The 24,603-nt window shown below is 36.1% G+C and overlaps 3 protein-coding genes across 5 annotated transcripts in view; 2 read left to right on the forward strand and 1 right to left on the reverse strand.

The window, feature by feature from the left end:
* Nucleotides 1-2,149, forward strand: part of INTS2 (integrator complex subunit 2) — a 52,985-nt gene extending 50,836 nt beyond the window's left edge. For all 3 annotated transcript variants that reach the window (XM_061142688.1, XM_061142690.1, XM_061142689.1), the window contains exon 25: nucleotides 103-2,149. In XM_061142688.1, coding sequence (XP_060998671.1) covers nucleotides 103-272 — 170 coding nt within the window. In that variant the 3' untranslated portion in view covers nucleotides 273-2,149. The remainder of the gene's footprint in view (nucleotides 1-102) is intronic.
* Nucleotides 2,150-4,237: 2,088 nt separating this feature from the next.
* The window catches only part of BRIP1 (BRCA1 interacting helicase 1), a 194,077-nt gene continuing 173,711 nt past the window's right edge, over nucleotides 4,238-24,603 (forward strand). The window contains exons 1-6 of the mRNA XM_061142691.1: nucleotides 4,238-4,301; nucleotides 6,313-6,426; nucleotides 8,345-8,456; nucleotides 10,251-10,424; nucleotides 16,673-16,800; nucleotides 18,932-19,051. Coding sequence (XP_060998674.1) covers nucleotides 6,337-6,426; nucleotides 8,345-8,456; nucleotides 10,251-10,424; nucleotides 16,673-16,800; nucleotides 18,932-19,051 — 624 coding nt within the window. The 5' untranslated portion in view covers nucleotides 4,238-4,301; nucleotides 6,313-6,336. The remainder of the gene's footprint in view (nucleotides 4,302-6,312; nucleotides 6,427-8,344; nucleotides 8,457-10,250; nucleotides 10,425-16,672; nucleotides 16,801-18,931; nucleotides 19,052-24,603) is intronic.
* Nucleotides 7,234-12,817, reverse strand: LOC133056864 (cytochrome c oxidase subunit 7C, mitochondrial-like). Its single transcript, XM_061142692.1, has 2 exons — nucleotides 12,799-12,817; nucleotides 7,234-7,406 (listed from the first exon to the last, which is right to left on the reverse strand). The coding sequence occupies exons 1-2, from the start codon at nucleotides 12,815-12,817 to the stop codon at nucleotides 7,234-7,236; spliced, it is 192 nt and encodes a 63-aa protein (XP_060998675.1).

Here is a 24,603-nt window from a genome sequence, read left to right on the forward strand (position 1 = left end):
TAAGTAGTAACTTCTTTTCAAGAGTTGTTTAAATACTTCAGGCAGAAAGGCCCAAATCCTTTCCAGATTTCTTCCCTTAATTATTTTTCCTTATGTTTTTAGGTCTTCAGCAAATAAAGGAGAAACCAGGTGGATGGTCTGGACTCAGTAAAGATCCGTCTCATAAAAATGGACCTAGGGACACTGGAAGCATGGATCCTGATGTACAGCTCTGTCATTGTATTGAAAGCACAGTAATCGAAATAATAAACATGAGTGTTAGTGGAATTTAACAAAGAACACACGTAAAACTAAAAAATGAAGCTGTTTGCTGCATATACCCAACACGAACATGCATCTTATAACAACTAAACTGAATGGGAACAGAAACATCTTGGATTCACTAAAATGATTAAATTCAACATGAATACACTTTAGAACTCTCTTGAGAATTATGCTTGCTTGTATTTGATTGGCAGTTCTTTGGATCTACTTTGCTGGTATGTTTTTTTGTAGCAACTGAGCTTTTCTTTTTCTGTTGGCAGTACATTTAAGAAACTCATTACTGAAAAAGTGAATATGGTCTTGTATTAAGCTTTTGAAGTGAAGAAAAACTGCCATGCCTTTAATTTAATATCTTATTAATAAGTCTGTGGATAGCCCCAGTGTTTAACCATCAGCTAGTAACAGTATAGTGATGCAGTGATGAGAGAGAGAAAAAGGGAAGGGGGAATTGAGGGAAAATTAGGAGTTTTAAACAATAGGAATCTCTAAAACTTGCAATGCAAATAATAATAGTAATGAATGGAATAGTAATAGCAAGATGGAATTCCAGTTCTCAAGAAACAGTATTGAGAAGGGCTTTAAAAAAGGCAAACAGCTTTTTGTAAATGACTTCCATGGACTTAGAGATAAGGATTTAAAGATTTTACATATTTGCTTCAATTTTTACTAATATATGAAGCCATATGTTTAAAGAGATACTTGAATAATTTGGAATTTTAAGATACTGGCTTAGAAGAGTTTACAGAAACATCTTTGTGCAGAGACTAACCTGAAAAGAGGTCTCATTTAGTTTTTTTTAAAGTTTATTTTTATAATGGTCAGAGGGGGTAAATCCATTGGAATCTCATTGAAGTTTAGAGCAATAAAACCCACTGGATTGAAGAACTCTGTTTGTCAACAGGACTATAATTCACATCATAATTTGAGAAGATTTTGAACTAATCTGTAATGTTTGGACCTCAGGAAAAATTAAAACGGGGAAAATTCTGTGTTGTGGAAGGATTTTGCAGTCCTCTGTTAGTAATGTCCATTGATTAGGTAGATGCATTCAGTTAACCCATAATCCGCATTTTTTTCCTTAATGAAGTATCCAGTGCAGAAGGTACTTCTCTTTGCTTTCTGAGAAATACCTGAATGAACCCCTCTTTCCCACCCCACTTGAAACAGACCTCTTCACTTATAAAATAAATAAGGAAGGCTAATAAGAAAGTGTGGTTTTTAAGAAAAGAAATTTAATTTTAGCCTTTTCACTAGGAAATAGTCACATTTCATTTTCCTTCTTTGTAAAATGAAATTACTACTGGCCCTACCTCATAAGGGTATTACATAAGAACTAATTTGTATCTGTTTCAAATCTCGTGCACGGTATCATAGATGAGAATATTTATAACTTTTATTAGATGCTTAAAGTTCAATTAAATAATTTTGATGCAAAAAACAAAAGCATACACTTAAAAACAAAGAACTTGCATATTTTTAAACAAGGCAGTTTTATAGTCTTTTAAGATTCAATACAACTGCTCCTGTTTGCTTCCTTTTGTTTAAACTGAGGTTTTGTAATATTTTGTGTGAATAGGTAACCTCTAGGAGTCAGAAAAGATTGAAATGTTTTCTAACTAAATGCAGTGCACATTCCTGGATCAATTTTCAAAGACTGGTCAAAACCTGCTGTGTTAAAAATAATAACATATGCTCTTTTTCATCAGGTTTGTTGATGATGTAAATAAAATATGTAAATATTAGTAAATGTTAATATTCATGTATTTTAAGTTAAGGTTATAAAATTTGTCACAATGTGATTTTTTTTTAAATTCAAGTGAAGAAAAGATGTGTGCAGCTATTTTGAATATTGGTTTATAAACATTCATATTCTTTATCAAATGAACTTGTAGTTTTTTTGTTTTATTTCACTGCTATTAACCTGAAAGGAACCATTCAAGGGACTGGAATCCAGAGGACTCTGTGGTTCCAGAGCTTGTGTACCCTGTTCTGTTATGCTGCGAACATCAAAGGGCAATACAAGGTGAGAGTCAGTTGACAGCCTTAGGAACTTAAGAGAGGAAAATCATACTAGTTACTCTGGGAGTAATTATCAGTACTTAGAAGATTTTAATATTTTAAAAATTTTGTAAAAGCAGACATAATTTGAAGGTATTTTTAAGGATTTATTTTATAAATTATCCTCCTTACTGCTGACTTAATAAATGACATCTTTGTGGTACTTGCCCTTCATCTTTGCTTATGCACATGTATTTTTATATAGTGGAACCCATAATACCCAGTTTGGCATTTGTCTTCTTTCATTTAACTTTATATGGAAACTTTTTGCAAGTTGTTTGGTTTTTATAATTATTTACTTGACTCCGTAATGATTGAATTGATATAACCATCCCCCTGTCAGTACTGGGACTTCCCAGGTGGCGCTAGTGGTAGAGACCTTGGGTGCCAGTGCAGGAGTGTAAGAGATGCGGGTTCTATCTCTGGGTTGGGAAGATTCCCCTGGAGGAGGAAATGGCAACCCACTCCCGTATTCGTGCCTGAAAATTCCACGGACAGAGGAACCTGGGGACTACAGTCCATGGGGTCACAGAGTCGGACATGACTGAAGTGACTTAGCACATTAGTACTACACTGGGACGTATATGGTTATTTTTCAGTATTAGAATAGGCACTGTCATCAATTGAGGTATTACTACTTTTCTTTTAGATTACTTTTTAAAAAAATATTTATTTTTGGCTCCCTCACGTCTTAGTTGAAACCAGGGCTCAGTTACTGTGGCTTGCCCGCTTAGTTCCTCCCTTGTATGTGGGATCAGAGTTCCCTGGACCAGGGATCCAACCCATGTCTCCTGCATTGGCAGTGCTTTGTCAAAAGTTTTTCAATTTCTCTAACAGGCAGGCAGATTCTTAACCACTGGACCACCACTGAAGTCCTCCATAACTTTTTAAGGATAAATTTCTGAGCCTGAATTTACAAAGGGTAGAATTTAGTCTTATGACTAAGTTTTGTCATTAGGGGAAGATGTAGTAAAACAAAGGGAGGCAAACGAATCAACTCGCCTTTCACTGCTCCTTCCTGCAAAATACTCTTGCCGGGGGGAGTCCCATGGACAGATGAGCCTGGCGGGCTACAGTCCATGGGGTTGCAAAGAGCACAACTGAAGCGTCTTAGCATGCGTGCATACATGCTTGCCTGCAGCAAACCTCTCTCCCAAATTGGTTTCATGGGATGTAAGAAACTGTCTCTGGTTTTGCTTTTTGAAACACTAGTTATTTTAAGCCAAGTTTACGCTAGAGTTAAAAAATTTGGCGAGATGGTGTTTAACTCTCCCTACCATTGAAGAAAGTGTGCTTTCTTAGCAATTTTCCTAATTGGTCTTAGGGGGGATAGGAGGCTGATAAGCCTTAAATGAGGTACTGGAGACCTGGAGAGCATATTTCTGGTTGGATGTGGACCCAGGAAAGCCTTGATTATCAGGAGGTTTTGTAGCCAGCTGTCATCCAACCTTCTCGCCTAGTTTGGCTCAGCAGTCTGGCAATTCCCGCCTGGGTCTTTACTTTGGCTTCCGGAAAGTTCGGAAATTTGAACTGGGGCTGGGGGCGGGCGGATGAATACTGAAAGAAAAGGGGCTAACAGTGTTTCCTCTCCGTTGGTCTACGTACTTTAAATACGAGACGTGGAGTTTCCAAGGAAACTGAGGCACAGGTTAAGTCGCCGGTTTCAAAAAAGTACATCGGAGCGGATGGAGTATTTTCCCTTAAGTCCCTGGGATTCTTCGCACTGCTTCACGCTTCTGGCGTTTCCTTTCCGGTGCCGCCGCGGACCTTGGGTTCGTTCTTACTGCGGAGGCTTTCATTGGGTGCCAGAGTGCGCGCCCCCTGACCTCGAGCCACGATTGGTTGCTTGGTTTTGGTCTTGGCGAGTGATTGGTTGTCTGAGCTCGCCCGGCGATTGGGTGCTGGGAGTTGCGGGGCGGGAGGCGGGAATTCGTCTGGGTGTTGCGGAGAGGGCTGCTGAGAGCTGGAGTGGAGAAAAGGTGAAGCGGTTCTAGAACCTTTCTTCTCTGCCAGGGCTCCGTTGTGTTTGCTCGTCGGTTTCGGCTTCCTTTTCTCCGGTGAAATCGGAGCCCATTCTGCGTTGTTTGGGTTTTCCTCAGGGCGGGCAAGTCTGTGTCAGGGGAAGGGCGCGACCTCGGCCAGGAGGAGGGTCCCCTCTGCTCTCGTCCACCCGCCTTGCGGGCCCTTCGGTGTTGAGTGGATCAGCCCGGTCTCGGGGGTCCCAGGTTGCTGAGGGAGGAAGGAATATGAGGAAGAAAACCTGGGGCGTGGGGAACCTGCGCTTAGGGCAGAGGCCTGTTTTTAGCCCCGGAGCCCGCGTTCCCTCTGGGTGGGAGGGGACGACGGCTGGAGCCAGATCGGTTGGTTTCCTCTTTGTTCAGGGTGGGCGAAGCATCCTTATTTTGAGATACCTGTTGCCACAACTGGGGCGGGCGGGGAGGTTGGTTTTTGGGTTCTATGTGAGAAACTGGGCCAGTCTTGAGTTGTTGTTTTAGTTTAAGGGATCCGTGCCTGCTTAGTCGCTTCAGTCGTGTCCGACTTGTTTGCGACTCCGCGGACAGCAGCCCACCAGGCCCCTCTGTCCACGGGGATTCTGTAGGTCAGATATTGGAATGGGTGGCCATACGCTCCTCCAGGGGATCTTCCCAAGCCCAGGGATGGAATTGAGTGTCTTTTGTCTCCTGCATTGGCAGGCGGTTCTTTACCCTTAGCGCCACCTGGGAAGCCCTAGATGAAGGGATGAGATTCCACCAAATTTCATTCTCAGAGCTTCACAGAAACACCAAATGTTAGAACTGAAAAATACCTTAGAATAGTGGTTCTGAACTTTTAGGGGACACATAAGCTACGGTAAAGGTTGTTATTGGCTTCCTAATCTGTTGAATTGGTATTTTAACCATTTCTCTGTCCTCAGATCGAATTGACCTTTTTTCACTACTGCAAATAATTTCTCAGTTGATAACAGTGTATATAATTTTCTCCTCAACTTTCCATTATTTCCTTAGGATATATTTCTGGGAATGAGAGATTTATGGACTTTCTCTTTAAAAAAAAATGCAATCATGCACAGAAACTGTTGTATGCAATATCAAAAGATCACAATCTTTGAATTACAACTATGGATCCCAGGTTAAGAGAATATGGTTTACAAGAAGTGGGTATTAAACAAGATCACTTCCTGTGTATCAGATACTGGAGTTTAGGCACATTCTGTACATTATTTTATTTAATTCTTAACTCAGTGCCTGGCTGATATTCATAAAAACCCTATCAGGCAGATAGCTCCATTTCACAGATGAAGAAATAGGCTCTGTGAGGTTAAGTGATTCACAGTGGAATTCAGATTTAGGCTTTCCCTTCAAAACCCATCTTTCCATTATACCCTACTGACCTTTAAAGTAAGAACTATTGAGTGCCTATTACGTGCCCCAGGTGCTTTCTTCCTTACAACAATTTTTAAATTAGGGATTATTACATGTAAGAGGGGCTTTCCAGGTGGCTCAGTAGTAAAGAACCTGCCTACCAATGCAGGAGACACCAGAGAGCCAGGTTCAGTCCCTGGTTGGGGAAGATTCCATGGAGGAGGAAATGGCAACTCACTCCAGTATTCTTGCTTGGAAAATCCCGTGGACAGAGGAGCCTGGCAGGCTGCAGTCCATAGGGTTGCAAAGATTTGAACACAGCTGAGCGCATAGCACACACAGGTAAGAATCTTTGTCTAGAAAAGCGAAGAGACGTGATCAGGTTAAAATATCTGAGTTGTCAGAACCTGATCTAGCACCTATACTTTCTAACTCTTGGTTCACAGCTTTGGCAGAATAGGAATGCAAATCCACTTTTAACCACTGTGATTTGTCAGGGTAGGAAATTCTTTTACTTTCATTTGTTTTGTTTATACATTTATTCCAATTTTTATTTCTAGGCTTCTGCCCTAGATTTAGGTATCTTTGAATAGCTTTATTTCAATATTGACTTTCATTTCTGTTGCAGTTAGGAATCTGAAGTAAACAAAGCATGATGTCTTCAGCTGAATATACAATTGGTGGGGTGAAGATTAACTTTCCTTATAAAGCTTATCCATCACAGCTTGCTATGATGAATTCTGTAAGTATTTTTCAGCAGTTAAGTCTTAAGATACAGGTGCTTATAATTCATAACATACATTGAGTCTGTGACTACATATTTTTTGCAGGTAGTAGATGGATTTGCTGGGTTCATTGAAGAACCTCTGACCTTTGGAAAAGTAATACTGATTGCTGCTAAACTATATATATATATATATATATATATATATATATAAATATATATATATATATAATTAGGAGGCAAAGGAGAACATTCTAAAAAATGTTCTCAGCTCATCTGAAACTTCTATTTACTGAATTACTGCTTTACTGAATTACTTTGAAATACAAAGTATTTACTATCTTTTATATAGAATACTATATATATATATTTTTTATATAGAATACTATATTTTTCACCATAATTTTTTTGAGATATTTCAATCATATAGAAAATTAATATACAAACTTGAGTAAAACCAACATACCAGCTTTGTTGAATCTTAGCGTTTTGCCATCTTACCTTGTTTGCAAGTAAGAAGATAACTAATATCCCGAATTTGTTCTTTTTCTCTTCTAGCCATGTTTTTATACTTATATTGCATATACATGTATGCATAAACAATATTGAATATACTTTACGTATTTTTAAACTTTGCACAGTGATATGATATTGTACTCAGCTTTCTGGAGAACTTGATTTTGTGTTTTTTTTCTTAAGATTAATATTATTATTATTACTTTTTAAGGATTTCTGCTATAAGTTTTTTTACAGACATATCTAGTATATTGAGTTCAAGAACTCGTGTTTTTTTTTAAATGCTCCTTTTCATGTTTGTTTCATGGATTATTTTTTAAGCAGTTGGTGTCTTACTATAAAGAAAGGAGAAACAAACAGAGATCCAAAGTACAAAGTCATCATAACTAGTAATTGCCACTTGTTTTCCACTGAAAATGGTGGATTCCTCCCTGGACCCTTATCACAGTGGCTCCTGTGAACCACAGAGGTTGTGAACCTTGCTGCTCTGTCCCAGCAAAGCACTGTTGGAAGCTCTGTGGCCATCGCAGAGTCTAAGGGCAGAAGAAAGGGCGGCAGCATACCAGGCCCTCCCTTCCTCATGACCTTGTTCCCTTGTCTAACCTTATTTCTGAGATGTAGCCCTATTGATTGATAACTCCTTTCATTGCTTATACTATTCCATTGTATTAATATACTAGAATTTTATTTGCCTATTTTCCTCTTGATAGACTTTTAGATTGTTTACGTTATTTTGCAGTTTCAAACAGTGCTGCCATGAACTTATACGTATTGCCTTATATTCATTTGGGAAAGGTTTTAGGTATTTACTTAGGACTGGATTGATTAAATTGGGTATCTTCAACTTTACTAGAAATTTTTAATTTCTGCACAAAGTGGTTGTAACATTCTCAGCAGTGTCCTCTATTAAGTTTTCACTGAAGATGTTAGTGTATTCTAGTTTTATAGAAATGGTGGTGTTTGCATAAGTAAGGCACCAATTGCTTTTGTTTCTTTTGTGCTTGATATTCTTTAACATAATTTTAGGGAGAGATATGAAGGAATCAGGGGCTTCCCTGGTAGCTCTATGGTAAAGAACCCACCTGCCAGTGCAGGAAACATGGGTTTGAAACATGGTTTGGGAAGATACCTGGAGAAGGGAAGTGACAACTCACTCCAGTATTCTTGCCTGGAAAATCCCATGGACAGAGGAGCCTGGCAGGCTGCAGTCCCTAGTGTCGCAAAAGAGTCAGACACGACTCAGTGACTAAACAACAACAAATAAAGGAATAAAGTCCAGATTTAATTAAATTCTAGTTCTTGCTGCTGTTGCCATTTTCCCTGAACTGTGTGCAACTTAGACTTCTGGTGGTTGTAAAGAAGAGAGACTTTAATGAAGTGTGTTGTTTATTGATTAAGAAAGTTGTTTTTGTGTTCATAGATTGTCAGAGGATTAAACAGCAAGCAGCATTGTTTATTGGAGAGCCCCACAGGAAGTGGGAAAAGCTTAGCCTTACTTTGTTCTGCTTTAGCGTGGCAGCAGTCTCTTAGTGGTAAGTAGCTGGTTGATATTTTTAGGTTGCCTATTGGGTCCTGAAAAAAATCTGATGAAGTACTTTTTACCCAGAATGATTCAACCATGTCCTAGCTAATTTAAATATTCTCTTTTAAGGTATTTCTTTATAATCAGTTCTGTGTCTTCTAAAAGAGTTTGAGTTTAGCACAATGTATTCACTTAATCCTAAAATAATTTTGAATGTAAGATAGCCCTTTATTTGATGATTCAGAGTATACTATACATAAGAACCTTGGAATACTTAAAGAATGATTATAAAAATAATTAGAGGATAATTTGTATGTAAAAGATTCAAGAGATGGGGCTGACATGATTATATAGCATATACAAATAATTGCTTTTTTTGAATAAATCCTTTAATAGTGTTGCTTATCTCATAACATTAGAAAATGGGATACAGAAAAAGAAAAATCTTTTTGTTTGTTTGGATGCCAAAGCAAATTCTGTCATAAGCAGAGGTTTATTGTAATATTGTTTTTATGGATTCGTATTATTTCCCATTGCTTTATTTGCTAATACCTGTCACATTTACTAACAAAAAGTAGCACTTAACTTTTGTGAAAGACTATTTTATATGATGGGCTTCCCTGGTGGCTCAGAGGTTAAAGCGTCTGCCTCCAATGCGGGAGACCTGGGTTCGATCCCTGGGTTGGGGAAAATCCCCTGGAGAAGGAAATGGCAACCCGCTCCAGTATTCTTGCCTGGAGAATCCCATGGACGGAGGAACCCAGTAGGCTACAATCCACGGGGTCGCAAAGAGTCAGACACGACTGAGCGACTTCACTCACTCACTCATTTTATATGATAAATCTGAAATACAATATTGGATACATTTTAGTTTCATAATTAGATGGCTTTGACTTAAAGTATTAGGAGAATTTTAAATTAACTATGGATATGTATGTGTATATATATGTGTGTATATACACACATACATGTTTTTTAAAAAAAATTTTGCTCCTGGTAAGACTATTAAAAATTAAAAGTAAATATTTTATAAGCTTTCGGTTGTCCACTTTGTTTCTTACTGATGTTTATCTTTGGTGAAAATGAGATTATCTGTTAATGAAACTTTAATGGGAGACTCTGGAAATGTATTTATGTAGTGCAGATGGGAAACTAATATCAGTACTGTATATAGAAAATAAAATAAATTATTCATATTTTTTAATATCCGAATTATATTCTTATACACTGTAGGCACACATGCAGAACTATTGCAATTTTGTATTGTACTTAAGTATTAAAAATTACCTGTTTAATTTGAATATTGACTTTAAACTGTATTTGATACAGGTATCAAAAATGATATGAAACATGATTTTTGAAATAGAAGTATAAGTGGGAATGATTTAACCCTTTTTTGTTTACATTATTATTTACCATATTGAACTTTCAAGTTCTGCAGTTAGGAAAATAGCAGTAATTAAGAATGATTTAGGTATACTTAGTATTTTAATATATCTCAGTAGTAGTTGTGCCTTTGTTGCATTATTAATCTTTGACTATTATTAGATTTTTCTAAATCATGTAAATTTGTTGTTAGCTTCTCTATGTATGTTTCTGGCATAAGTGTTTCCCTCCTGTCCTCATTCAATGCTGCAGATTGAGTGATCAGCTTGTCCAGATTTGCCAGGTAGTTTTCTGACTTCAGCCTTGAGAGTCTTAATCCTGGGAAACTTCCTAACCTTGGGCAAAAAAAGGGTGATTGTGTACCCTAGCTGTGAAGAAAACTTAATGTTTTTCTAATTAGAGATTCTTTCATTTTTAGGGAAGCCAGAGGATGAAAGCCTAAGAAAGAAAACTGAAGTACCATTGTCATGTTGTTGTTCGTGCCATTCAAAGAATTTTGCAAACAGTGATGTGCACCAGCGAACTTCGTATCATTTCAGCCCTCCAAGTACACCACCTTCTGAAAGAAATGGCACTTTGTCAGGTTCTCAAGGTAGTTTATGTTGTGCCTGGGTCTGTTGGTGTCTGTGATAAGTGTTAATTATTACTGTTTTGATACCTAATGTAGATAAATTGGGTTAGCATAATTGGTTATATATTTCCACCTGATTTCTCTCGAATTATTTTAAATAATGCATAGAATGGTCAGAAATCCTTGGACTGTTTTCTTCTTGGCCTCACTTTTAATTGATTCAAACATGTTGCTAACGTAAACCATTTTTAAAGGAGGCAAGGCAAAATTAATGATACTCAGAAACTGATGTTATTTGTAGGTATTATTAGTTATATGATAGAATTTTATAAACCATTTTGATCTGTAAGCATAAGACAAAATCTAATTAGCCTCACTTATTCTTGTTAAGTTTGCCTGACCTTCTAAGACCAGTATCCTATCTGAGAATCAGCTATGTTTCAAGTATGATCCTTAAATGTGTGTGTGTTAGTTGCTCAGTCGTGTCCTACTCTTTACGACCCCATGGACTATAACCCACCAGGTTCCTCTGTCCATGGAATTCTCCAGGCAAGAATATTGGAGTGGGTTGCCATGCCCTTCTCTAAATCTTTCTGACCCAGGGATCAAACCCAGGTCTCCTGCATTGCAGGCAGATTCTTTACCATTTGAGCTACTTAGGGAGTTCTTACTAGATTTATTTGAGAGAAATACATTATCAATAAGATTAGATTATTAATTTAAAGATATTTCTTGTGCTTTGACTGTATGGAGAAGATTGACCATTATTTGCCTAAGTCAGAAACCTGGGACACATCCTATATACTTTGCTCTTCCTTATTCCTCCATATAGATTTCTATCTCCATTGATATCTCCTTGTCCAAACTATCGTCTCTTGTTTAGAACATGTAATAACTCCTTTCCTGCTTTCACTCATGCCATTCCTTAACTAATGGCAATCAATGGCTGGGAGAAAAGAGGTTACTATGATTGACTCATGTCTAAACAGTATCCACTTTCTAAAATCAAGGATGGATTCATCTTCCGCTAAAGCACTTGACTGTAGAGGATGTTAGCTGCTTGAAGTGAAGTGTGATTCTGTTGGGAATGAGGACGAGGAAGTGGAATAGATGCTGGAGAGGTGACCCCTTGTGTTGTCTACACGGTTTTGACTGTTAACTCTCTTGGCTTTCTTTCTGTTCCTTCAGAGGGTCATGCTTTCTCCTTTGCATGTGTTAATGTCTCTTCCGAGTCAGGTTCCATCTTTAACTTGTAAACTTGCTCTTCCTTTAGCTCTCAGCTTAAATATCACTCTTTAAGGCAGCCATTCTGATCTTTCCATCAGATTAGATTTGGTTTCCTTGTTATATTCTGTCATTTCACTGTGTACCTCTTCTTCATAGCACTTGCTACAGCTTATACCATCCATGTGTTTGGGCGCATCTTTTATTAATCTCTGCTTCCCCTAGCAGACTGTATAGTCCATGAGATCAGGAACTGTTGTCCGTTTGCTCATCATTGCATAACTAGCAGAGTGCCTGGCATATAGGTAGTAATTAGTTAAATACCTGTTGTATGAAAGAATGGAATTGATTTTGAGCTAATTATAAGAACTCTGGCTTGTTTTATGTACAACCTGAATTTTTTAAAAAAAGATAACTTTATTGAAATATACTTGACATAACAAACTATATATTTAAATAGTACATTTGGATGAGCTTTAATGTAAGAGTATTTCCCTGAAACTTTCACCAACATTAAAGTAGTGAATATATCTATCACCTTCAAAAGTTTACTCATGCTCTTTTGTTATTCCTCCTTCCCACCTCTGAATTCTTCTTCCCCAAACAACCTCTAATTCTTCCTCCCCAAACTTGGGTCTCCCTCATTGCAGGTGGATTCTTTTACCATCTGAGCCACGAGGGAAGCCCTGCAAACTGTTTATCCAGTCACCTGTTGTTGTATATCTGAGTTGTTGCTAGTTTCGGGGCTGTTACTACAAATAAAGCTGTTAGGAACGTTTGTTTATAAGTCATTGTTATGGACATATGTTTTTACTTTCCTGGGTAGTTATCTAGGAATGTAATGACTGGATCACTTACGGTTAACTTTTTAAGAAACTTCAAAACTGTTTCCCAGAATAGTTATGCCGTTTTACATTCCTACCAGCAGTGTATGAGAGTTCTCATTTCTCTACGTCCTTGCCGACAGTGGTGTGGTAATCTTTTTAGCCATTCTGATAAGCTTATTGTGTTGTTCAGTCACTGTCATGTCCACCTCTTTGTGACACCATGGACTGCAGCATACCAGGCTCCTGTGTCCTCCGCTCTCTCCTGGAGTTGGCTCAAATTCGTGTCTGTTGAGTGGGTGATGCCATCCAACCATCTCATCCTCTGCCGCCCCCTCTCCTTTCACCTTCAGTCTTTCCCAGCATCACTCTTAGAAGCTTATAGTGGTGTCTTACTGTGGTTTTATTTTGCATTTCCCTAATGACTTGTGATGTTGAGCATCTTTTCATGTGCTTATTAGCCATTTGTATATCTTCTTTCATAAACTGTGTTGAAATCTTTTGCTTGTCTATTGTTTTTTCCTTATTGTTAAGTTTTAAGAGTTCTTTATATATTTTTGAGTACAAGTTTCTTTTTTTAATCAAATTTAGTTTTAGGTTTTACTTTTAGGTCTACTTTTTACTTTTAGGTCTTGTATATGGTGTGAATATGGATTCAGGTTCATTTATTTGGCATATGAATATCTAATTGTTCAGCACCATTTATCAAAAAGGCTGTTCTTTATCTGCTGCATTGCTTTTTTAACTTTGTAAAAAGTCAATTTTCAATATTTACACAACTTGAGTTTTAATATAGTTGTGAGTTAGAGTTATTTAGAATAATCTTTTCAAGGATCAGATGGGGTAAATCTGGGTTATATTCTGATACTTTCTTTATATTTTTAAGTAAATTCTTTAAAAATATGTGACTTAAATATAGAAAAACACACAGAATTCTAAGTGTATAGCTTGATGAATTTTCATAGAGTAATTACACTCAAGTAACTACCACCTAGATGAAAAATATGACATAGCAACACCCCAGGGGAACTTCTCATGTTCTTTTCCAGTTGGTATTCTTTCTCATTATAGGTAGTTGCTATTTTCCCTATGTCATCATTGATGAGTTTGCTTCTTCATAGAAATGGAATTATATTTGTACTCTTGTGTCTGTCAACTTTTGCCTAAAATATTTCTGAGATTCATTTGGGTTGTTGCATAAAGTAGTGGTTCTTATAGCTTTATTTTATGGTATGTAATAGATTATATGCCATAATTTATTAATCCATTCTACAATTGTTAGACATTTGGGTGGGTTCTTATTTTGGTTGTTGATCTTTTATAAGTATTCTTATTCTTTCTGGTACAGATAGGTAAATATTTTCTATTAGATATATAACTTGGAATAGAATTGCTAGTTTTTGTGTGTATGTTTATGTTGAGCTATAGTAGATAATACCAACATTTTCCAAATGATTGAACCAATTTTGCACCCCTTTGCCCTACATCTAGTAGTATGTGGAAGTTATGTTGTTCAGCATTCTTGTTAGCACTGGATATTTGAGTCTTTTTAAATTTTAGCCATTCTGGTTCCTTTGTGGTGGTGTTGTGAGTTTTAATTGATATTTCTCTGGTAACTAATGAGATTGAGTGTCTTTTAATGTATTTATTGGTCATTTGAATATCCCCTTTAGTGAACTACCCCTTCAAGTGTTTGCCCATTTTTCTTTTGGGTTGTCTCTTACTGATTTCCAGGATTTGTTGTTGTTTTAAGTATATGCTGAATATACTTAATTTCTTTATAACCTTTTATTTTAAAGATTTAACACCTTTGGTAAGCTTCTTGCAAACTCCCCTACTATAAAGACTAGGAAGATAAGCCTTTTTGTGTATGCATATGATATAATTTTTTTTCATGAATTGGAGTTAATCGTATTTGGCACATGGCAGTTTAGTTTTTCTAAAACTGGATTATTGTTTTTGGTAGATGTTCCATAGCCTTTAATGAGTCCTACCAACTTGCCCCTTGGTTTATTTGGGGAAGGGAGTGGCAACCTACTCTAGTCTTCTTGCCTGGAAAATTCCATGGACAGAGGCGCCTGGAGGGCTACAGTCCACGGGGTTGCAAAAAATTGGACACGGACTGAGCGGCTAACACTTTCTCGGCATTGGCACCATTACCATTTTGAATGGGATAATTGTGTTGTGGGTAATTCTGTCCTGCACATCGTGGAATGTTCAGAAGCATCTCTCAGGCCTCAGCCCACTAGATGCCAGTAGTGCACACCCTCCTCCCGGCTTGTGACAACCAAGCACGTCTCCAGATATTGCCTGGTGTCCTACTGGCCCTGCGGTCTAGGCTGGGATGCTTAAAACTAGCCCAGTTAAGAATCACCGGTCTAGATTTGTTTGTGCTTATTTTACTAGTTAGCCAGGAAATTGTAGGGCTCAAAATTACATGTGTTTTCTAAAATATGTATGGGAATGCAAAGGACTAAGAACAGCCAAGACAGTTTTCAGGAAGCAGGTTGAGGTGAGAGGACGTGACCTGTGAGATATCCTGATTCGTTATATGTATATAGCTATAATAATTAAAACAGCATGGTATTAGCATAGTGGAAAATTGTAGGGAACCCAGATTCCATTCTACATGTATGCTGAAACTTGATTTTTTTAATAGAAGAGCTTGTGTAGAGCAGAGGGCACAGAGGGGTTTTTCCGTAAGTAGTGAAGCCTCTCAATCATGTCTGACTCTGCGACCCCGTGGATCACAGCCTGCCAGGCTTCTCCGTCCATGGGATTTTCCAGGCAAGAATACTGGAGTGGGTTGCCATTTGACTATTAAATATCTGTAAGAAAAAAATTAAAATTGGAGCCCTACTTTATACACAAAAACTCATACCAGGTAGATTAAAGACCTAGGTATGAAAGGCAGAACTATTAAGATTTTAGAATATAATGGGTTTCAAACTATGTTCCTAAGAGCCTAAGGAAGAAACATAGCTTATAGGGAGAAAGGGACAATAGATCAGTGAAATTCTAGGCCTTTCATTGTATTTTAGAAATCCTAAGCAATATTTCTTTAAAAAATATAGTCCTCCTCAGAAAAAGCTTGAAAACCAATGCTGTGTGGCATAGATTCACTTCTGTGTTTGTGCAAACTCAAACTTCTTTTTTTGAAAATGGATTGGACCTGCTGCTCACAGGGCTTTCTCCCCTTAATAGTCTGTAAATCTTTTAAGGCCAGGAACTTTTTTCTTCATTGTTTTCCATGGTGTCTAGAATTATATGGACTCAATATAATAAATATTGAATAAATGAATTGAAACTCTGGGAGTGGAGGGGGAGTGTGTAGAGAAGAGCAGAGAGTAAGGAAGGTACTTTTAAGAACGCTCACGTTTTAGGGAAAGGGAGAACCACTGTATAGGAACAGTTAAGAACGGTGTTACAGAAATTAAGGAGAAAGGAAATGTGTTTGTTATGTTCCAAGAAGACAAAGTGTTATGTTTGGCTGTATGCCTAGAGGTTATGCGTATGGATTTTGGAGTCAGAGAGCAGGAGTCAAGTCACATGCAGGCCTTGCCTTTTACTTGCCATATGATATGAGCATGTTACTTGACTTCTTTTAAAACCTAGTGCTCACATATATAAAATGGGGATAATATTTGGTGATTGAGAGGTCACTGATAAATGAGATTGAGCTTTCAGGATTGTGGAATTAAAAAACAGATTTTAGGAGCTTGATTCTACTGTGTTTTTAGCCTGAGGATCATAGAGAATTTTAGTAGAAAAGAAACATTAAGGCACTGTAAAGAAAGATTTTTATACAGATGAAAAGTTTTTGAGAGACTCTTAAAGTTACATTTTTTAAGCCATATTATTGGAAGTGGTCTACAAAAGCATAAACCTATTAAAAATCAAGGCTGGACTTTTCCTCTTGAAAACATTTCTTACAATGTTTGCTCTGTCTTTGTTAAGTAAATTGAGTGATAAATAAGTGATTTTAAAGATGTTTAGCATTTCATATTTTAAAGTATGTTTTGAAGTTATTAGAAATGTCAACATCTTTTTAAAGATTGAAGTGTACTTTATTTACAATATTATATTAGTTTCAGATGTACAGCATAGTGATTCAGTATTCTTACAGATTAAAATCTTACATCCTAACTCCAGTTTTTTTTCCTGGAAAAACTGACTAAATGTAATTTACTTACACTAATTTTTTATGACTTCTTATATAAGACTCTCCTGAAAAAACTACACTGGCTGCAAAGCTATCTGCTAAGAAGCAGGCATCTATGTACAGAGACGAAAATGATGATTTTCAAGTAGAAAAGAAAAGAATTCGACCCTTGGAAACTGCACAGCAGGTAAACAGTCTTTTGGCAGTGAAATAATCCCATTAGTTATGGCTGAACAAGGTAGTCAAGTATCAATCAAGTTTTCAGTGGCATTTGTAGAGATTAGTTGGATAGTGTCAGATATAAATTTAACGACCAGTTACTGTAATTTCATTTTATATATTCATTACAATGGAGCTTGTTATAGTAGATTATTCATAGTAGCATGTCATTAAAGTGAAACTGAATGATGCTTATTTATATTTAAGAAATTTGATAGTAAAACATTTACTTATGGCATGTTATAGTAATAGAGTTACTTTGTACTTTTAACTGTTCTGTTTTTTTATCTAATAATGGTGTTTTCTTATGGCCAAAATATCTCTGATACGAGTATTTAGGTCAGATATTTTTGATATTGATAGTTTTAATGTAATGATAAGGATTACTCTTATTTATTGAGTTTTTATTATGAATAATTATAAAATATGTTTATTTCTAAAGACCAAAATTACTAGAAGTTTTAAATGAAATATACTTTTAATAGGTGAATAGAGTTCATGGCATTGAACTCTTATATTTTTTCATAGAGTTCATAGCATTGAGGTAGGGAGACTGGACTATTTTAATAGATTTAGTTACAAATAAAGATTATTAATTAATTAGCATGTCATTGTAGATAACTATTTTTTAAATTCAATATAATCAAAAAATGTTTGCATTTTTATGTAGTTTGTTCCATGTACAGTCTTAACTTCCGTAATTAAACCTTGTTTTTAGAAATAGGATAAATCCACTTTCTAGTTTTATATTTGGAAAAGTTCTAATTACAAATGAAGTGTGAATCTTTAAAAATTTTTACCAGCAAAATGTGTACTTACAGTTGGATGTTGTGAAGTAGGGTTCAAAGTAAAACATTTATTCCTTGATTTTGTTGGCTTTCATTTCTTTTTTGATAGTAATAAATTATCAGTAGAAATGCTTTTTTTCCCCTTCATAGTTTGAGTACATAGGTTTTTGGCAAGTAAGAAAAAGCACATGTAGTTTGGAAATGTCAGGAAGCATTTAACAAGAGGCTTCTTGTGTGCTGTTTTGGATCTGTCAGGAACCCTCTGGCCCTTATTAATTCCTGAATATTCAGGAATTAGGAGAGGCATGCCTTTCCTTGGGCTGAGGAATCCAGGCATTTCTCATTACGGTGATAAGTACCCTCTTCCTTTTTATGAGCCATATGGTAAAAGGTGTTTGTTTGCAACTCTCGCTTTGATAGGGATCGCGTTGCAGTATACATGCCCACGCCATGTTGATTAAAACACCGTTGCTCCATCAGAGCTTGGGTCCCCATGTCTGTCTTTCTTTCTATTCTTTCTGTCTTTCTCTCTCTCTCTCTATTTCTGGCTAATTCCTTGGAGCGCGGAGGCCCGCTGAGCTCACTTTCTTGCCCGGGCTTCTAAGACCCTCTCCAGAAGGCGCGCTGTGCCTTCACCCACTCGAGAGGGCGCCCGATGCCTACGTGCAGCAGCGCGAGCCCTAAGAACAGGGCTCTATTGGCTTTCCGCGTGAACCAGGGGATGTCAGCCTCTTTCTCTCTCTTACTCTCCGGACCACCAGGTTCCGGTCCATTAAAGGACCAACATGGAAAGAAAACAGTGGTATTTATAGAAGAAACTTAGTCAAATACAGTTTGGATTATTAGATATCTAACAAGTAATATAATAATAGTAATCAAATAATTTATCATATAGGAAATAATGAATATTTACATTCAAATTTTTTATTCTTTTTTTTTTTTAATTTAGAATAATCTTTGAATGTTTATTTAATTTTCCAATTGGATATGTAATTGGACTTGGTATTATGCTATTCCTGGTGTCTATATGGTGGGACTATTTTATGGGAAGATCATTTTACAATGCAAAGTTTTGACACATCTCTAATTAAAGCTATTTTGGTTGGAATTTGAGAGGTATTACTGTATTCTGTTTTATTTAAGTCTTGTAATAAAGTGCCTATTTGTTAGAAACTTGATTAGTACTAGTTAGAAATAGTAATTTTTTTTAATGCTAAAAGTGCACACTATAGCTATTTTGATCTTTGAGAACAACTAGCCTCATCAAACTTTTAGTTTACAATAAACTTCAATTTGGTTCTGTATTTACAGATCAGAAAACGTCATTGTTTTGAGAAGGAGGTACACCATTTGGATGCAAAAGTTGCTTCAGGAAAGACCACAAAACTCAATTCTCCATTAGGAAAGACAAACTCCATGTCTCCACAGAATGTATGTATTTATGACATTGTTCAGTTTAAAGAAGGCAAATGTGGTATTTGTTAATGCATTTTTGAAAAAGAGAAAGACTAGTATAATCAAGAATAGAGAAAAACTCAGAAGTCTTAAGTTCTATTGCATGTCTGCTGCTGTGAGAAATGGGAAACCTGTGCTCTTTGTGCCTGTTTCTTCACTTATAAAATAAGAGAATTGGACTGCAATGAGAGCTGAAAGTTTTTTTTTTCCCCTCTTGTACATTCTAATGTTTGTGAATTCCATATCCTAAAGTTCTTTTTTTTTTTTTTTCCCTAAAGGTCTTTCAGTGTTCTTGGGGCATCAGTTCTCAAGGATTAGGCCAGGGAACTCCGGAGATTCCTGAGATTTTTTTTTTAGGCAGTCTGTGGGGTCAGAAGTACTTTCATAGTGATGTTAAGATGTTACTTACCTTTTTTTTTTTTTAAACTGTCTTCAAGTTTTGCATTGATGGTGCAAAAGCAAAGACTGGTAAAACTCTTGATGCTTTAGCACAATCAAGATAGTGCCACCAACGTGTATTAATAGTAATTTTCTTCTCTGTCTTTAATGCATAATTAAGAAAAGCCAGTTTCACTTAAGAATGTCCTTGATGAAGCAGTAAAAGTTACTAATTTTACTAAATTTTTCACCCTTAAGACTTTAATTCTGGGTGAAGAATAGTTTTTGTAAAACACTTTCACATTCGGGAATAGAATGGTTATCTTAAAGAAAAACACTTGTAGGATAGTTTGAATTGTGAGCTGAACTAGTCACATTTTTCACAGAACATTGTTTTTACTTCAAAAATTAACTGACAGACTACGGTGATTCTTGAAAATAAAGTGGGCCTGATAAAATTTGACCTTTCAAGTGAAAAATCAGAATCTGAAAAATTGTATATACTACTGTGAGATTAGCAGTTTTCTGATACTTAAAAGACTTTTCTGATGATATTTATTGGTGGTGATGTTATATATGTGACTTTTTGATATTATATAATGAAATGTATTAACATTTATTTGTAAGATCTGTAAAATCAGTATACCAAATGTTTTCAAAATGACCTGTTTATGATATTACAAAATGATGCCTGGAAAAGATTCATCCAAATGCAAGACAGACCAGTGGACATTTTTCTCCTCACCATCCTTAGGCAATCACAGATTTTTTTTTTTTCAGTCACTATTGACTAGTTTTCATTGCCATAGTTTTATATGAGTGGAATCATGCCTGGTAATTTTTTTTATTGAATTCCAAATATTGTGAATTTTCCCTTGCCAAATACTGGATATTGTATTTCTACAAACCCTCTTGACTTTTGTTCTGGGATGCAGTTATTACTTGGAATCGTCTTGATCCTTTTGGGTCTTGCTTTTAAGATTTGTTAGGGAGGACTTGATCAGGGTTTAGTTTTGGGCTACCTCAGTAGAGGCTAGCTCTTTTTGAATCCTCTACCTAATCATGCTTCATGAATTAAGACGTTTTCTAGCCTAGCGGTGGGGACAGGCACTGTTCCACGCTCTACGTGTCTCATTTCAGGTGGTTCTTGCTGCTCTCTTAGATTGTCTCCTCATTGGCGTGTGCTGGTCAGTACTCTACTAGATACTTGAGAGGTCCTTCTGCAGACCTCTGGAGTTCATTCTCTGTGCAGCTGTCTCCTTTCTGGTATTCTTGCCTGAGAACTTTAATCTTCTTGATCTCCCTGAACTCTCAGTGACGTCTCTTCAGCTTTAGTTTGCTGGGTTGTGTCTAGGTTTCCCTTTCTCGTGCCACAGCCTGGAGACTCTCAGCACAACAAGCTGAAACAATCATAAGGCTTAATCTCCTTTGTTTCCCATCCCTCAGGGATAACTCTTCCTTACCCGATGTCCTGTATCTTAAAACTATTGTTTCATATAGCCTGTATTTTTTTTTTTTTTTCGAGTAAAGGATGAAACAACTCTCATTGGCAAATTCCAAAAGTGTTTAGATGGCTTATAAAGCTCCTGTTTACTTGTATGGACTTTAAGCCTTTATAAACTTTTTGTATTCTTTTGCTCTTTCTCCTCCTTCCCACTCTGTTTTGACTGACTTCTCCTAATTCTTCAGGAAGCCTTCCTTGGTGTTTCCAGTTTTGAGTTAGATTCTCATCTGGAATGTTCCTTGCATTTCTCAGTTTTTGACACTTACCTTATTACTCTTCATATCTTCTCCACTGGCTCTGGGTTCAGTTACAGACAACACCAGGTTCTCTAGTAGATTGAGACCTCCTTGAAGACTATGAGTGCTTTATTCACTTCTGTTTCAAGCTCCTAACCTAGTGCTAGGACCCTAGTTGTAGACTGAGTGAATCAATAGCATAATCCCTGCCCTCAAAGAGCCTTCTTTTAAATTCTTGAAAATACTAAGTTGGGGTGGGGGGAAGTTGTCAGTGGGGGGAAGTTGAAGTTGTCTCAGTTTTTAATATTGTCAATAATAATATATGCTTTACGTTTGTCTCTGCCAATGCTTCCTTGTTCATTTTCTTTCACAGTACCTTATTGTCTTCATAGCCCTTACTGTTTGAATTTATTAGTCTACTTGTTTATTATCTGTTTGCCCTGTTAGAATGTAATGTCAATCTTTTTCACAAGTAATTCTGGTACCGAGGATTAGCATATGGTATATATTAGTTATCCATTAAGTATTTGTTGGTAGAATCTTATTGAATTCTTACGATGACTGTGAAGCAGGTACTGTTAGTCTCATCTTATAGATAAGGAAACTCTGAGAAGTAATTTGTCTAAGATCACAAAGCAGAAAATTGTGGAGTTATTATATCCTACCTAAGCAATCTGATGCTCTGGCAGATGCTCTAATTGCTTTATTATATATTCTCTAAAATGCCTCTCAGAAGTTCTGGAGCTATCTAAACAGTATTCTAACATCAAGATAAGGAAAAAATTATGTAGAAGCCTAAAGTTGAAAGAAATCAAGTCTAGAGTAAGCTATGATTGGATAATAGCTAAAGTAAGATAGAGAGTGATTTTACTTTTAATTTCATTTTGGTTTTTACTGGTAAAGAGAGTGGACTCAAATCAGACAGCCTGGGTTTTAATCACAGTTCTGCTCTTTACTACTTTTGTAACCTTGATTAAGTTTTTAAACTATTGCTCCTTCAGTTTCTCATTTGTTAATTGGGTATAGTTAAATGGGTATAGTATCTGTCTTACAAAGCTGCTAGAGGATTAAACAATTTAATACTTTTACAAAGTGCTTAGACTGTACCTGGCATATCTGGATGCTTATTAAGTGGTAGGTGGTAGTAAAAGTAGCTGCAGGAGCAGTAGTAGTAGCAGCAGCATAGTTGTATATTTTTATGCTGCTTATAAAAGCTATTATATTATATTGGTTAATAATGTAAATTTTTAAAGTTAGGTTTATAATTAATTATTTTACTTTGTGTTAAAGATGTTTATGACTCAACCTGTTTAGAATTTAGGTTGCTTGACCAAGAAGAGCTACCATGCTCCTGGCTGAGTAATTTTAAACTTAATTTTAAACTAAGTTCTTTGATGGATTTCTTATTTTGGTTGTGTACTATGTTGATCATTATGATCTCATTGGCAAAGTATAATTGTATCAATTCATGTGTATCTGTATTTTTATATCAGCTTTTTTTTTAAAACCAGAAACTACAGATTTTCTTTCTTGGTTTTAGCTGGTATAACTATATTACCTTAGAAATAGAGTATTTTTCATAAGTGGGTGATTTGTTATCCGTACTGTTAAAGATATGGGTTTCTGGCAATCAATCTTCTTTTAAGTTTGAAGGTTTATTGAACAAGCTAAATCTCAACTAACTCTAGTAACTCAAATGATAACATTTCACTAGTGACTTTTTACTTGTAAGAAGACATACAGGATACTTGCCATACTAATTAAGCATGCATACAGTAAATTTATCAAATATCAGAGTACTTTTGCAATGACAGAAAAGACCATATGGCTAAGCTCTAATATTTGTTCTCTTTTTTGCTAGTCTGTACTGAAAAGCATGAATATATAAAGTAACTTTATGGAAAATCCCACAAATACTTATGTAAAATGATCTATTATTTTCAATGTTTTTTTTCCTAGCAAAGATAGAGTAAGCAGTTGCAATAGAAGCATAATTAGTACAAAATGTAAAGTTTTAGCTAATGTGAATGTTTCTTTCTTTTATACTTTAGTAAATTGTTAGTAAATTTAGTAAATTTTAGTAATTTGTTAAGAAAACCTCTAATATTTTGTATTTTGGCTGTTGTCTTAATTTTAAAAGCTTATGGTAGCATTTGTGGTAAATCTTACATGGATATTTAGCACTAAATAATACTTCTCATTTTTCAGAGAATCAGGGCTAAACCTTTCCATGGATATAATATATTAAAGAATAGTAGGGATGTACGTAAAGGTCATTTATTTAAAGAAAGGAGTCTTTGAGTATAGTAATATTTTTTTCCCCTGCTAGAAAGTTACTTTGGTTTCTAGTTCAACTCTTTTTTCTCTTTCTCTTTTTTAATGGAGGTATAATTGACATTTAATATGTTAGTGTCAGGTGTATAGTATAATGCTTCATTATTTGTGTACATTGGGAAGTGATCACCATAAGTCTGGTTAATATCTGTCACCTTACATAGTTGTGAGGTTTTTCTTCTTATGAGAGCTTTTAATATTTACTCTCTTAGCTTCTGTCAGATATGTAATATAGTATTATTAACTGTAGTTGCCATACTCTACGTTACATACCCATGACTTATTTTATAAATGAAAATTTATACCTTTTGACCTCTCTCATCCATTTCTTTTGCTCTTCACCCCTCTCTCTGGCTACCACTAATCTGTTCTCTGCATCTGTGAGCTTGTTTTGTTTGTTTGTTTGTGTCTGCTTTTAGATTTTACATATAAATTTGTCTTTCTCAGTCTAACTTAGTCCATTAAGTGTTATATCCTCCTTGTTCATCCATGTTGTCCCAGACGGCAGTATTTCTTTTTTTTTTAATGGCTGAATAATGTTCCATTTTGTGGGGGGTGTGTGTGTGTGTCTGGAGGCACACGACTGAGTACGCATACAACTCAAAGGGAGCATTTATTTTTTAGAAGAATAGTTATTTGGATTTGTAAATTAATGGTTTAGTTCTCTTATCTCTTGTTGTTGTTCAGTCGCTAAATCGTGTCTAACTCTTTGCGACCCCACGGACTGTAGCCCACCAGGCTCCTCTGTCCATGGGATTTCCCAGGCAAGAATACTGGAGTGGGTAGCTGGTTCCTTCTCCAGGGGATCTTCCCCACCCAAGGATCGAACTCACGTCTCCTGCATTGGTAGATAGATACCTTTCCACTGAACCACCTGGGAACCCCTTCTCTTATCCCTACAGAGATAAAATGTTATCGTTTTCATACATTTAAAGTCTGCAGTTGTATTATTTTCTGGATAACTTTCCCCTATAAAGTAAGTGATAAATTAGTTTAATGATTTCTGTTTATTTCTAAATTTGGCATTAAATTTTTTATGTTTTTATTTTAAGTTTTCTTAGTTTTTATGAAAATAA

This window comes from Dama dama, chromosome 5 (assembly GCF_033118175.1).
Source record: "Dama dama isolate Ldn47 chromosome 5, ASM3311817v1, whole genome shotgun sequence".
Taxonomy (NCBI): Eukaryota; Metazoa; Chordata; class Mammalia; order Artiodactyla; family Cervidae; genus Dama; species Dama dama.